Below are 13,965 nucleotides of genomic sequence, written 5' to 3'. Positions count from 1 at the left end.
CTGAGAATAGGTAGTCGGACCCAAACTGTCTGTAACTCTCCAATCATTGAACCTCTCAGAGCTCTCACCGCGGCAAGGATACAATTGAGAAGCGCAACGGGCCTTACCTTGATTTCCCGAGTCACGCTGGCTCTTCGATTCGAGCATTTGGTTTCATGGTAATTCTTCAGGACTGTTCACTCCTTGTATTGAGCCCGGCCACTTATCGACGGTGGAGGTCAGTTGTGAAGCTGTGTTCTCCAGTAATTCACAACGGAGATGAGCCGCGATATCATCCACCACAAAAGGTAGCCCAATATGGCTATAGATGAACACATTCAAGAGCCCGCCGCGGTGGCCGGCTTTATCGATAATGCATTTCTTACATACTTCATCCCCGAGGCGACAAACCTGGACCTCGAAGAAGCGTTCAAGGGTGTCGACGACACCAAAGCCCTCTTCGACTCCATCAAACGGAGGGATACACTCTACTTTGGTACCTTTCACCTCAGAGCACCCGCGCATAGTAATCCACACTAACGTACATTAGACGAGACCGTTGATGTGCTTCTAGTCTTGAGGGCGCCCCTCGTGGATGAAAAGACGCTGCGCTCTCACTTCAGCCGGTTGGTGATTCAGTTAGAGACTCAAGTCGTCAACAGCCACGCCTCAGACCGCGAGAAGCCATCGGCCGACGTCGTCTTTCAGGGTTCTGTCGAGGATACGTCCGATCCCTTCATCGTCGTGGACGAGCCCGACGTCGATGACGATGACTCGTCCTCCTCCGGCGGCAAGGCCGAGAGCGCCGTCAAGTCCGCTCCCGACCGCCAGAGAGAACCCCACATTTATGCTGTGTGGAAGCTCCCTGTCTTCCTCGCCCGGCCACGCATCCGTCTCCAGGGCCCCTTTGCCATCTTCACGGCCTCCGCCGGCCTCAGACCGGCCTCTGCCGCGACCTCGGGGTCGGGCACTCCTCTATCCCCCAACTTTCGCAACGGCGGCGGCGGCGGCGCGGGATACCTCCAATCCGGCATCCCTTCGGGCCTGAACCTCCTCGAGCCATTCACCAACGATCCGGGGCTCGGTGGCGTCGCCCCGCGCCTCTCGGCCCTCCGCGTCTCTCGTGTCGCCCCCATGACCCAACCAAAGGACACCACCCGGCCTCTCCGCGCGCTCTCCCAGGTCCGCACCCGCATCTTCCCCGCCGTACACACCCGCGTCCGCTTCTCTCGCCCAAACACCATGCCCACGAACCCGGCCCTCGTCGCCCTGCTCGAGGTCGACTTCACCCCCTACTTCGACTGTCCCGTCGACCTGACCAGCATCACCCTCTCCGTCGCCGATGGCGGCGTCGTCGACGACCTCAACGGGCCGGCCGGTCTCTCCCTTCCCATGACCTGCGTCCCCCACGACCACGTCACGTTCCTCTACCGCCTCTCCCCCCAGCAACTCGACCTCCCCTCCAAGAATCCCAGCCGTGACCTCGACATCCACATCGAGGCCGTCATCCGCAAGAATCCGGGCCTCTGCACCCCACGCCTCAGCATGACCTGGACCACGACCCTCGACTTCACCCTCCCCGTGAACCCGGGTTTCAATGCCGCCATGCAGCCGATGCAGCCAATCCAACGCTCCCACCGTCCCTCGCAGCTCTCCATCAGCGGCATGGAAGCCGCCCAGTCGCTCGTCGCGCCCGCCGTCTCGCGCCCAGACTCTCTACCCGCCCTCGAGGCCGCCACCCGCACCGTTGAAGCTCCGCTGCCAGAGCTCGGCATCACCATGACTTTTTGCGGTCCCACGGAGCCCATCTACGCCGGCGAGGTGTTTTCCTGGACCGTCTACGTCGTCAACCGCAGTACGGAAAGGGCCAATAACCCGGCCGTCCCGGCGCGCAAACTTGCCCTCGTGGCGCTCTCGAAGCGCAGGCGCAACGAGGTCCGTCTTATGCGCCCGCCCTCCACCAGCGGCAAGGTCAAGACGGCTGCCGACTCTAAGGAGCTCGCCGACGCCGTACTGGATGAGAACGTCCTGCACGCCATGCAGCGCAACTCGGCCGTTGACTCGACCGAGGTCGTCTGTCTGACGGCCGACACGAGGGTTGGGCCGCTCGCGCCTGGGGCGTGCCACGTAGTAGACCTTCAGTTCCTGCCCCTGAAGGAGGGCCTCGTCAACATCGAGGCTGTGAGGGTGATTGACCTAGGCTCGCAGGAGCACGTGGACGTCAGGGACTTGCCCATCATGTTTGTAGAAAAGAGGCCAGAGGAGCGAAAGACGGAGCAAACGAGAGAAAGAGAATAGAAGTGCAAGACGGTGTTTGGAAGCGGGCAGGCAGGCCCACGCGTTGAAGTCCTAATCTATCCTTTAACTAGTCCTCTAGGAACAATGCCACCGTGGAAAACCCCCTGTCCCAAGCGATGATATGCTATGCCATGTTCCTCAACACATGTGTTACCGCCATTCCCATTCCGTGAAACCTCGTCCAACATTTCAAAATCCAAAGCCCCCCCCCCCCCCTTTTGTGGTATTCGTATGCGAGTTTGAAAGAGCCCATACACGCCGTAGCAATGCAAACGCAAAAAGAAAGCAAAGTTCATTAAAAGTCGTCAAAGTCGTCATCCCAACCGAGTCGCGCATAAATCGACTTCGGTTGCTCCTTTGGGGGCGACGGCGTCGGCTGCGATGGAGCCAGTTTTCCCATTGGCGTTGCCGCCACCTCATCTCCCAACACGTCCACCGTCCGTTGCTTGCAGGGCGTCACCGGCAGGCCCGGGTCCGGCGACTGCGACCGCACGGGTGGAGGCCTTGACCTGATCACGCTGCCGGGTACACTCAGATGCTGCTCCCTAGCTGGTTTTCTCACCATTAGGGGCGACGAGGGTGGGATAGCGGGCTCGTCGGTCGGCGAAGGGCCCAGGAAAGATGCCCCGCGTTTCACGGGTGTGACCTGAATGGCAGACGAAGGTGTCCTACTAAAGATGTCGATGTGGCCCCTCCGTGGCCCGCTGGAGGGAATCCTTGAAGCGCTAGACGGCGGTATACTCGACATTGGTATGGCCATTCTGTCAGAGCTCTTCGACTCTGCAGCCAAGGCGTCCCGGAACCGGTGATTGGCTGGTGTCACCTTTACCTGTACCGAGTCAAAGAGCGGGTGCCGAGTCGGTTTCTTGGATTCTTGGGTACTCAGTCAGCAACACGTTTTTACGACATCCAAGGCAACACATACTCTTAATCGAAGATAGACCGCCAGAAGTCCGCTTCTCCGCAGCCTCAACAACAGCCTTGCCCGCGAGATCGCGGTTCGGTCTCCTGATGGCTGTGATAGCGTCCTTCAACTCGGCCTCGACAAGTGCCTTCTTCTGCGCCTTGACGTCGTCCAGGGCTGTTAGGCTGTTGCTCCTGAAAAGCAAACCCATCCTATCCACGGACGACTTCCGGTCGAGGTCGCTAGTCTCCCGCTTGAAGCCGGGGATGTTGGCCGATGTCGCCGATCTCAAAAGCGCGATTGCGTTGCTGGGCCCTCTGGATACACTGCGTCGTGATTGCTCTCTGAACAACGCCTTTTCGATGTTTTTCGTCGCCGGCCTTCCATTGGAAGGCCGCTTTGCGGCGGCCCCGGGCCTTGTGTCAGATTTGCTCGTCGACACCAAGGACGAAGGCTTCGCCTTTGGCTGGGGCGGGGCAATTATCACTGGCCCGCCGAGTTTACGGCTTATCGAATCGCATATCTCCGGCAGTCGGGCGGCGAAGCTAGCCAATATCAGTAAGGAAACAACTGAAGAGGCGACGCAAACTTACAATGGCATAACGATATCGGTGCAAAAGTCCCTGAGAGGATCTGAGGAGGCCTTCTGGGCCGGCTCTCCGCCAGAAGGTGTAGTCACCTGAGAGTCCTCCAACATCCGCAGCTCGTCGGAAGCGGTCGACTGCCAGATACACAATCGGTCGGCGTGTACGTCCGCCAGCACGGGGAAGTTGTGCTTGCTCCGCTTTTTCGGTTGAGCCTCGACAGCCTTCTCGACCTCCGGTTCCCCAGAGAGACCGGGCAGCTGACTCTCCCCATCCCCCTCAGCCGTCCGCAAAGGCTCCAGCGCCAGAATCTCCAGTATCAGAATCATCTGCAGCTGCGTCTCGCGGGTCCTCAACAGAGACACGTGGGATTTGATCTGTGCGGGTGTGATGGTTTTGTCTTCGTCGCTGAACTCTGGCTTGTTCGAGCTCCACCAGTTGCGTACATGATCGTCTTCTCCGGGGTACATGCCATCCTTGCCCAGTTTCATCTTCTTGGACTTCCTCCTCTTGGGTTTGCTGCCGTCGTCCGAAGTATCGATGTGCGTCTTCAATTTCGAGATTATTTCGGGAATCGTCTCGCGGTACTTCTTATCGATCTGGACTGTGGTCATTACAAGACTCTTCAGGAAGTCTATGAGGTCATTCATATTCATGGAGCCATCGCAGTCGAGGTGGAACGCGGCTCGGGCTCGAGATAATGGCCCTTTTGCGAAGTAGGCCAGTGATCCCTAGGCAGCAGAGTCAGTCCAGCGCCTTCATCGCAACAAAATCAACCTACCATTGACTTGTAAAGCGCCTCGATGTAGTGCGTCCTGATGTTGTCCATGATGTCGCCCGCCGTCTGCTGGGCATTGGGGTCGGGCATCGGCTGTGGCGTCGGCTCCACGATGTCTAGATGAGTCTCGATCCATTCCGTCGGCTCGGATTTCGCTTCCAATATCTGGCTGCTCAACCCGCTCGGTGTCTGCGGCTGCGACATGTCGTCATCAGACCTCGTCCGCTTCTCCGCCCTCGCCTCGTCAAATGTCGAGACGGACTGCGAGCGGCCCCTCTTCCTCACAATCGACTGCTGCAGCGCCTCGATCGCCAGCCTCTTTTCCTTGTGTTCCTTGTGCAATCCCCGCGTTATCAGCGGGAGCTCCTGCTCCTGCTGAGACTGCCTCGCCTCCTCCGCCATGCGCATACGCGCGACATGCTTCCCCGTTACGGTGGCCTTGTCGGACAATGCCAAGAGATCAACCCACAGGCCGAGCTTGCAGACCGTGTACAGATTGTTCCCCGAGGCTGCGGCGCGTTCCAGCGCGTAAACGGACTGTGAGGCGTCGTTACGCGCGAGGAGCAGGCTCGGCTTATCGGCGACGCGGTCTTCGAGGTCAAGGATCTTGATGTGGGCTTCGTAGAGTCGACTGGAAGGGAGGTCACCTTGCGGCGCGCCGAGATCGAGGCATGCAAGTGAGAGGTGCTCGCGAGGGAGAAGCATGAGAGGCTGCAGCGTGCACGGCTTCGCGAGGATGCTAGACGGGTGCGCCTGCACGACGGGTTAGTCAAGGACGGCTTAGGAACATTGTGCTGGCTGAGTAGGAGGAATATACTTTGACGACAATGGCAGCCTTCAACAAATCTCCCATGGCGTGGGACCCGCTGCGTCTTCTCTGCGCGTTCTTGACGGGCGGCGGCAGCACCGCATGTTTGGAGTTCAGAGAGCCATCGGAGCTGGGCGTGAGGATTCCCGATCTTTGACGCGACGCGTCTGAGGGCGGGAACAACTTGGTGGAAGACATGGATTCATGGAGAGGTAGAGAGGGGACCTAGATTGGTTCCAGAAGGAGACCAACGTCAGAAAGCATAAGAATAAACAAGCACAAACAAAACGCTGTCCCTCTGCTCTCAATTGCGTGCCCGGCAGACGTGGATAAGGAAAATGGGGGGGGCAGAATTGCGGGCGAGCACTTCAAAGAAGGTAGCATGGGCTGGTGGGTTGGGGACGGCGCACGCGTTGATAGACTAGGACCTAGTAAAGCTCTTTTTCTGGCAGTGGATGGCGTCACGCGTCAGTGATTTAGCGCATCTTTCAACGTGTTTTTGGCCCGTGGGGTGGGGCACGGGAGCGGCCTTACAGTGTTGTTGTCCCGGGACCGGGGCTCGGCGGCCCCACCATCAACACCTACCTACAACGTCACTCCGCCCTTTCGTATCCTGACCAAGAAGTGTCTGCGTCTATGGGTTGACTCTAAGTGCCACCTACTGTCCTCAATTCAGCAATCCTTACCACCGCCTGCAGTCGAACTAGCCCAGGGATGGAGAAAGTGCCTGGTTCCGGTAGAAGTGTGAGGTTTGAACGTAACTTGTGACGTGGGAAAAGCCCTCGAGTAACTCGACCTTTTCCGCCTGTACTGCCTCACGGCATCCTCAATTCCATGCAAGCATGCAGTCGTACTTGAATTTGTGCACCTTCGAAGGACTGCTGAGTTTGTAGAGCAAGGGCCGTTCAGTGATATAACACGTGAAGAGCCGCCCCCTGTCAACTGACTGGACATCGTACTCATATATCTGCCTCACCCAACGCCTAAGTCCACCACTTCTACCAGCTCACATGGAATTCGCTATCGCAAATCAATCGAAATGGAACAAATGCAGTGACCTTGCGGCCAATCGGCACGCCTATCTCCTCCAGCTTCGGTCTCGATCTGGCCCGGCGACAGTTTGACCTCACACAAGAATTGGCCTCAGCTAGCCCTCAACTTGGCCTCATGTCCGCCCTTGAATTTACCGCGTATAAAATGTCACCCTTTCTCCTTTTCTATCGCATGTTGCCTCTTCTTCCCCCCAACTCTCTTTGCCTCAAGGCTTATATCAAGTGTGATGTCTGTTCTAATCAGTCTAATCAGCTGGTATGCACCTTACGGTATTGCAAACTTACCTCCATGGTAGAGCCGTATTTTTTGAACTCACGGAAGGACTATCCTCTGTTTACTTCTTCCCCTCAATTCTTTAGTATAACCGATAGGGTCTGGTTGAGGAGGTGTGTCCGGAGGAGAGGACATGCGTCGGCTTTCCATTGTGTCCCTGGTATCACACTGCCTCCAGGCGATACGAAACTCTTACTATGCTTTCTTCTTCCTCTTTATTTCATTTCGGATGCTCTGGCTCTTCCGGGGACGAGGAGAGGGTTTGTTAGACGTTGGATCGTTGGGTTGTTAGCTCGGCGTGCTCCAGTCGATCGCAGCAGGCGAAACAGGCAGATCATCCCTCGGAGTACCAAAGCCGCACTGCTGGGCTCAGGGGATACAGTTCTCTACCTAAAGTGATGAAGAGGAAGACATCCGTGCAACAATTTCTCTTGTTCTAGTCGGAGGGCATCCATCCGATTAGGCGAAAAAGTCCAAAAAAGTCCACAGAAATGTACCGACTCATCGACTCTTGGTCAAACCTCGCCAAAAAGCTTCACTCCGTGCCACTCTGACACTGAACATTAATGCAGGATTGAGTCAAAAGTTCCCATGCCTCTTCACCCGCCTTTCTGTCGATCAAGCGTTCCGAAAGCGCCAGATCGACAACCTCGATCTCTTCCAATCGCCAATACGCTATGACCCGTCTCCCGGATTCTGAGTCCCAAACACTTCCCTCGTTCCATGCCAGACGCGCCGGTCGAAGCTTTCTAGCTCCTGATATGCCTCCGTCGGCTTTTGAACACAAGAGACCAGTTGTCAGTCCCTGAATCACCCCTCTTATCAAACTAGTGAAACGCGTAGAACGATAATATGTAGCTGGAGAGGTACAGTCGTCGCCTTCTTTGCTCCGGCGAAGAAACAATGCCGTTTATTTTCTCGCTCACGAGGTGTCTCAAAGTAACTTAGAATCCACAGGGTCACATCTGAAAGGGAGGGGGGTCTGGTTCTGGTTCTGGTCCTGCGCCCGTCAACAACTTAAAACACGAATATGGGGGGGTTCAATCAAGGGAGTATACACTCCGTTTACATTTGACCCGACATATGCAACAGCCGACCACCAAGAAAGAACACACGCTCAGCCGGGCTACATGGTAAAGGTGTTCGATACCCAGAGCCGAGCACTTTTTGAACGTATCGACGACGGTTTTGAACAGCTCGTTCGGTTTGACGGCCTGTACTGGTCTCCCTGAGAGTCTCGCTTGCTGAAACAACCGGAGCCCTCCATCGTGACCTACTTCGTTCGAGTTCTCCGGTCTCCTTCACATCACGCGCCGTTGTTTGACCCTTCACTGTAGCTAACTTTAGCTTTTAAAACGCGGTTTCCAAACGACGAGATCCGCCCAGGCTCTACACGCATGTAACGAGTCGAGAAAGGAGGGAGGGGGGGTGTCTCTTGATGCTTATAAATCTGCAGATGGAACAAAATTGTTGATTACTATGTATGTCGTTCTCGGCAAGATCATAGTTCTGCGTGCCTCTCGAAGTGCCCGTGACTCCAAACTCAAATTTTCCGTTTTCGCACTTCGTCCCCCAGTCCTCTCCTGCGGCCGGGAGGAGCCCTGTGTGCAAAGCCTGGGGCCACAGACCATGCGCGTACAGGTAGTCTTCCTTGTATGATACGTCGTAATCGTTAGGAGGGGACAAGATGAAGCGATTCTACAGACGTTCCAGAACAGTTGCCATAGGTAGGGTTGGGTCCAGGCCGAACTTGTGTGATCTGGGACAGGGTAGAACATCTCACGCCGCTCCTACAGCCTTGACGCAGAGAAGCCCGATTTTGGCCCAAGCAAGACGCCGTCCCAACCTTCGGAGGTGCTTCAACGTCAAGAAAACAGCAGTAGAAGTCGGCATGAACACATCCAAGGGACCCTAAAAGGATGGGCTGACGGCTGATGATAGGCCGACGTAACATACCGATCATCCAGCCGTCATGCTGTCAGCTACGGCTGTAAATAAGTCGCCGCGCATGTTGGGACGGCATCATAGCATTCGAGATAGACACACAAGTATGATTGCGGCCCCCCGCCACTTGAAACCTCCAGGGGCAACTTCACGGCGAGACCAGCGTTTCGAACTGCCAGGGAGTCTACACACCTACAAGTAGGGTAGCAAGTCCGGCACCAGCAATAAGCCTCGTGATTTCCATCCGCCGCAGCCGCGGGGTTTTGCTTGAAGTCCGCGTTGTGACTCCCATGATTAATGAGGCAAAGGTCTTCTGGGCCCGGGATTACCCGGGGAGCAAACGCCGCCAGAAGACCAGTGTCAAGTCTTGCTCGTAAGGGATCATCGGATGACACAGATTACAACGGTGGCCTCTTGACACCCGCCAGGCAGCTAAGAAACGCCTGGCCTTGATTCGTGCTGTCTGGGACGAAAGTAAACCCACATAACGCTTCAGGTTGGAAGCAAACAGGCATTCCGCATGACTCGAAGGCCTTGCCGTTCGCCACAGGCAGAGTTCCTTGAGCCATATTACAAGTTGCAGTGCACAATTTTGAGTTGCAGAGACTGTGGTAATACTTGTACACATCATGGGCAATCAACCTGGAGTCCAACGTGGGGTTGTGCCCCTGGTCGTCCGACTGCCAGCGTGATGTTGACTCCTTACAAAGTGATCAAAACACCAAGCCAGGATTCCCCCAGTATCGAGGTTAAACCTCCCGATACGGGTTCATGGTTGCTGAAGGTGCGGGGACGAGGTCTTCGCGGAGGTCCACGACGCTACACCTTGATGTCGTTTCGGTCAGGGGGCCCTAGAATGCCGCCCGAAAATTGAAAGAAAAAGAAGAAGAAGGAAAAAAACCCGTTCGCTGCTCAAGGGTTCTCTGGTCTCGAAAGAAATCAAACGTCGATGCTATCAACACCCTCCTCTGTTCCGGCCGAGGCCCTGGGAGTACAGCCAAGCACATAGACACATCCGTAGGTCTCATGATAGCTCTATGCGAATAATGGCCCGAACTTCATCGTGTCCGCAAGCACGTGCCGCAAGCATCCCACCCCATGCATGTTTGCTAGCAAAGCCTGACTGACGTGTGGTACCAACCCAGTAGTGAGCGGTTTTGAGGGTGTCTGTGGGAAAGAAACCACTGTCCTGATTGTGTGGAATTGTCATGGGGTTTGATCGCCTCAAAGGCCACCCTGCGCTAGGGTGCCATTCTTTCGCTCATGATCGGACAACGCAGCTGGCTATCTTGTCTGCCATACCCACGATCTCACGAGACTGCATAGTGTAGTCTTCCACAAGCCCTCAGTATGATTCCTGAAGCCAGGTATCATCGCCCACCTGACAGCGTGGCATTCGTGTAGGCATACTGCTTGAACAGAGCGAATGACAGCGATGAGAATCGCCAGGTTGCATTCCCGATTGAAGACGTTTGCATAGTTCTCTCCACATTGAGCAGGCCTACATGGCACCTCATCGTGTTCCGGGCGCCTGGAACCAGCCGTGGTGGCATTGCCTACGGCGGTCGTTAGGTGCCATGCTCACTCCCGCCTGGTTTATTTTGTGCTCCTGGTCATGATCGAGTCAAGCGTGTAATTCGTGTTTTCCTATGGCCGCTGTAGAAGCTCGACTGAGACAAGCCATCTAGGAAAGAAAAAGAAAGGGTTAGTTTCCCCCCCCCCAAATGTATCGAATGGCCTATGCAAGATCGACCTCGTCCTTGAGCGAGCAAGCGCCTCCCTCCTCTCCCGCCCAGGATCCTGGGTACAGACCAAGACATACCCGGCAAACCCCTCCGAGACAAACGTGCAGTCGAACACCTACCTGCCGACGGTGAAGGTGTCTAGTCAAGGAATTCATAGCGGGCGTTGATCATTCGTTTCCTGTGCGCCTAGCACCACTGGTGCTTCCGGCGACATGATAACGGCCCAGTTGAAAATAGCAGTATCAGGACGTGCTGCCGGCGACCGCGAGCGCCGTGTTCCCAAGCTAGAAGCTTACAAACGTCTAATTCGGGAAACGAATGGATTGGAAACACCGGATCTTCCACCAGGCAGACGGCGGCTTTTTGGGGGCACTGGTAGTGTCGATCATCGACACCACGCGGACGGCCCGTGATTGCCGGACCCAGAGAACCGTTGGAAACGAGCGTCCGTGGGTTGCGCCGTTGCGAACCGTCCGTCCGCCCGGACAACATCGTGTCCACGATTGGGGACGCCCTTACATTCCCAAGAAGCGGTGAAGTCCGCCGATCTCGAGGCTGTTGCGACGACTGGAAGATGACCAACGGTGTATCTTGATGCTTCGCGTGGTATCCACGGTCAGCCAGCGTGATCGTTGCGGAATTTGGGGGTCAATCGATCCGCTCAGGGACCATCCCCAATGGCCCCTCGAGTAGATCATCCAGCGGCCATGTCGCCGACTCGCTGAGGAGGATAGGGTTTTGTGAAGTTTTGATGAACCCCACAAAACGGCTCGTCTCAAGTACGATCTCAAGTCTGCAGTTGAACAAAGCGATGCGAGCAAGTAATCGGATCTTACTGCAGGGTGTCGTGGTACACCGGCCTTAGAACAGCCTCAATCATCATGAGCGCCAATCTAGACAAGAGGAGTCTCCCTGTAGTCGCATGCGCCTGCAGAGCTGTAAGTCATTAGCTTCCAATATCGCTGCGCACTAAGCGGATGGTATCCCCAAGTCCGCCTTGGGAGTTGCAACTGAGATACGTCGCGAACGCGGTCCCTCTTAGATCGCACGAGTACAAAATATGGAGAAAACACGGTATAAGTGTCATGTCCAACACTATTGCAGGTTGTAACGAGGGGGGACAATCGGCACCCCCGGCTGGTGTCGTCAGTATCGTGACGAGGGCCCAGGGTTCAGCCATCGAAAGGCACGGCGTCGGGCTGAGAACTATGATCGTCTGTCCGGTCCCTTGCAGTAACTCTGCAGCGTCTCCTCCTTGGGCTGGGCCAGACCATGATGACGGCCAAGTGAGGGGAATACTAACGCAGGGAGAAAGGTCGCAAGATGCAGTTTGCGACGACGACAACGAATCGAGGCCCGGTGAAAGAGCGGTGAATTGGCACTGCAGCACACCATCATCGCCGGGCTCTCCACTTCCCAAGCCGCAACATGGTCAGCAGATGGCTTCGACCCCCGCTAAAGGACAGCCACAAGGTGGTGGTGGTCCTCTTGGTACCTGGCAGCTAGCTGCCGGGGCTCGCTGTGCGAGTAGGTACTTGTTGGCCGGCCTGGTGGTAGTGCCCCTCCCCCATCCGCCCATCTCCATGATGCTGTCGACAAACGAACAGTTGTCCGAGGCCCACGCCCACAGCCAGATTCGTCCAGGGTTGAACCTTTGAATTCTCACGACGACGTGGCTATGGACCCGGGACGGCAAGTAATCGATACGGGCCCCACGCCGACTGAGACCCCTGCAGCGTTGATCCGAGCATAGCGGAGAAGGCCTCACAATGGTGACTCGCCCACGAAACCATCTCCCCCTTCTCTCTCACTCTCTTTTCAAATGCCAGCATGCGTCGTCTTCGATGTGCTGGGCCTAGCCCGAATCAACTTGGCGACTTCCTTCTGGGACCGTCGGCTGCATCTCGTATAACTGTACGGATACTCCGTACACAGTAAGTACATTTAGCTGGTTGGTGGCCATGCACGCACTTCCGCGAGCCAACGATTACTAGACAAGGTTGCCAGCCCCTCATTGCGATGGCGCGGGTGGTCATTCTCCGTACCGATAATAGTCAACCAACTAGCTCAGCAGGCAAAAAGTTTCCCAAGGCCTCGAGTGGGAAAAGCCTGGTATACGCAAGGTGACACGAGTAAGCATGATGCCTGTTCCTTTGCCCACTTGCGCAATTCCTTGCTGGCCGTGAGGGCGTCTGGACGATATTCGGGGGCGGAAGGGGAATCAAGGAAAGAGGGGGTGCTTTTCGATGGCGATTTTGGTTTATCGATATCCGTACTTGAAAGGCTGACAGACCGACGGATGGCAGACCAAAGCCAGCGTCGCGGGAGGAGGGGTAAAATCCTTGGCTTGTGTGGACAAGGTAACATCAGGCGCGAAGCTGACCACTGAAGCTGAATGTATCCGAAACCTCTTCCGATGGAGACTAGGTCGACATGGACTGCGCCGAGCAGTTTGTTTCCGCTGTCAAGCAATCAAACCAAGCTCTTTATGGTCAGACCGACAGGCCGGCGACATGCCCTCGGTTTTTACCGGAATGTGATGGTTCAAAAGATGAAAACGATCGGGACTCATCAAGAGCCTCGTCCATCAAGGGCCATGGAGGCATGGCGCATGAGGACAGCTCCCAGCACAACGATGTGCCCGATCTTGGCGAACCCGTATGGGCTTTGATGGCGGCAGGCCAGTGCCGCGCACCTTGAAGGTAGGCGTTGAGGTAGAAATCGAAGCAGATACCAGTGCATATCCAGAGTGTCGGCCAAACCTTCCAGGTGACCGCAGCCTCCTTCCAACGGTGATCTTGGCTCGCTGGCTCGTTGCTGACCCGTTGATCGTTGCTAGCCAACCTTCACAATGTACCCATAGGCAAGTGTCTGATTAATCCTTCGGGTTCCTTGAGCACAAGACTGTCTCAGCGCCATCTCGAGGTGCAGGAGTATTGCACCAGCTTTGATGCTCACCGTTGTCGCTGACCGGCTTGGAGCGGATAGGAACAAACCGTGGCGCTGGCGCTGATTGTCACACTGCTCATGTGGCGTTTGCGGGGGCACGTCAATGCAACGTAGCTTGTCTCTACCCTTTGGTCCTCGATGTTGAGTGGCTTGATGATACTGATCACCTGCCCCTCCATCTGCTCCAGTGTGTGTGCGCGCGCGCGAGCTCTAATGGACGATAGTTTGGAATCAAGAAGCGAGCTTGGGGTGTCTCGATGGTATCATGTTGGCTATCTGATCGTAGAGCTAGATCGAGTCTAACTAAAATGATGAAAGAAGGGGGGAAAGAAAGAAAAAAGACGAAGACGAAGAAGAAGAAGAAAAAAAAGAGGAAAAAAGACGCAACACCACCACCAATCGCTAACGGCGTGAAACCAGCCAGCGAGCCAACTCACCAATCTAGGTACTTTGAACTGCAGGAGGCCGCAGTGGGCACACTTGCTGGATAGGGCGCCGAGACCATTGTGCGAGTCGGTGCAGCTGCATCCCCGCATGCAAGGTACCAGGGGTAATCATGGCGATAGATGGAAAGAATGCATGCCCAAGCATTCCAAAGCTCGGTCGCCTACGCCGCGAAATTCATTGAGTCATTATAGCGAGGGCAACAA

General features: G+C 55.8%; 3 protein-coding genes across 3 annotated transcripts; 1 reads left to right on the top strand and 2 right to left on the bottom strand.

Annotated features, from left to right (window-relative positions):
- Positions 1 to 297: 297 nt before the first annotated feature.
- On the top strand, positions 298 to 2,277 carry CH63R_11744 (uncharacterized protein; the record flags this gene model as incomplete). Its single annotated transcript, XM_018306718.1, has 2 exons — positions 298 to 475; positions 530 to 2,277. The coding sequence occupies 2 exons, from the start codon at positions 298 to 300 to the stop codon at positions 2,275 to 2,277; spliced, it is 1,926 nt and encodes a 641-aa protein (XP_018153559.1).
- Positions 2,278 to 2,572: 295 nt separating this feature from the next.
- Positions 2,573 to 5,549, bottom strand: CH63R_11743 (uncharacterized protein; the record flags this gene model as incomplete). Its single annotated transcript, XM_018306717.1, has 5 exons — positions 2,573 to 3,150; positions 3,203 to 3,726; positions 3,775 to 4,496; positions 4,547 to 5,296; positions 5,361 to 5,549. The coding sequence occupies 5 exons, from the start codon at positions 5,547 to 5,549 to the stop codon at positions 2,573 to 2,575; spliced, it is 2,763 nt and encodes a 920-aa protein (XP_018153558.1).
- Positions 5,550 to 12,858: 7,309 nt separating this feature from the next.
- Positions 12,859 to 13,494, bottom strand: CH63R_11742 (uncharacterized protein; the record flags this gene model as incomplete). The annotated part of the gene is made up of 2 exons (XM_018306716.1): positions 12,859 to 13,210; positions 13,325 to 13,494. 2 exons carry the CDS (start codon positions 13,492 to 13,494, stop codon positions 12,859 to 12,861), a joined length of 522 nt encoding a protein of 173 aa, XP_018153557.1.
- Between the last annotated feature and the right edge of the window lie 471 nt (positions 13,495 to 13,965).

Source organism: Colletotrichum higginsianum, chromosome 8, assembly GCF_001672515.1.
Source record: "Colletotrichum higginsianum IMI 349063 chromosome 8, whole genome shotgun sequence".
Lineage (NCBI taxonomy): Eukaryota > Fungi > Ascomycota > Sordariomycetes > Glomerellales > Glomerellaceae > Colletotrichum > Colletotrichum higginsianum.
Note: the sequence above shows the minus strand (reverse complement) of the source record. Positions and strands in the feature narration are given on the sequence as shown.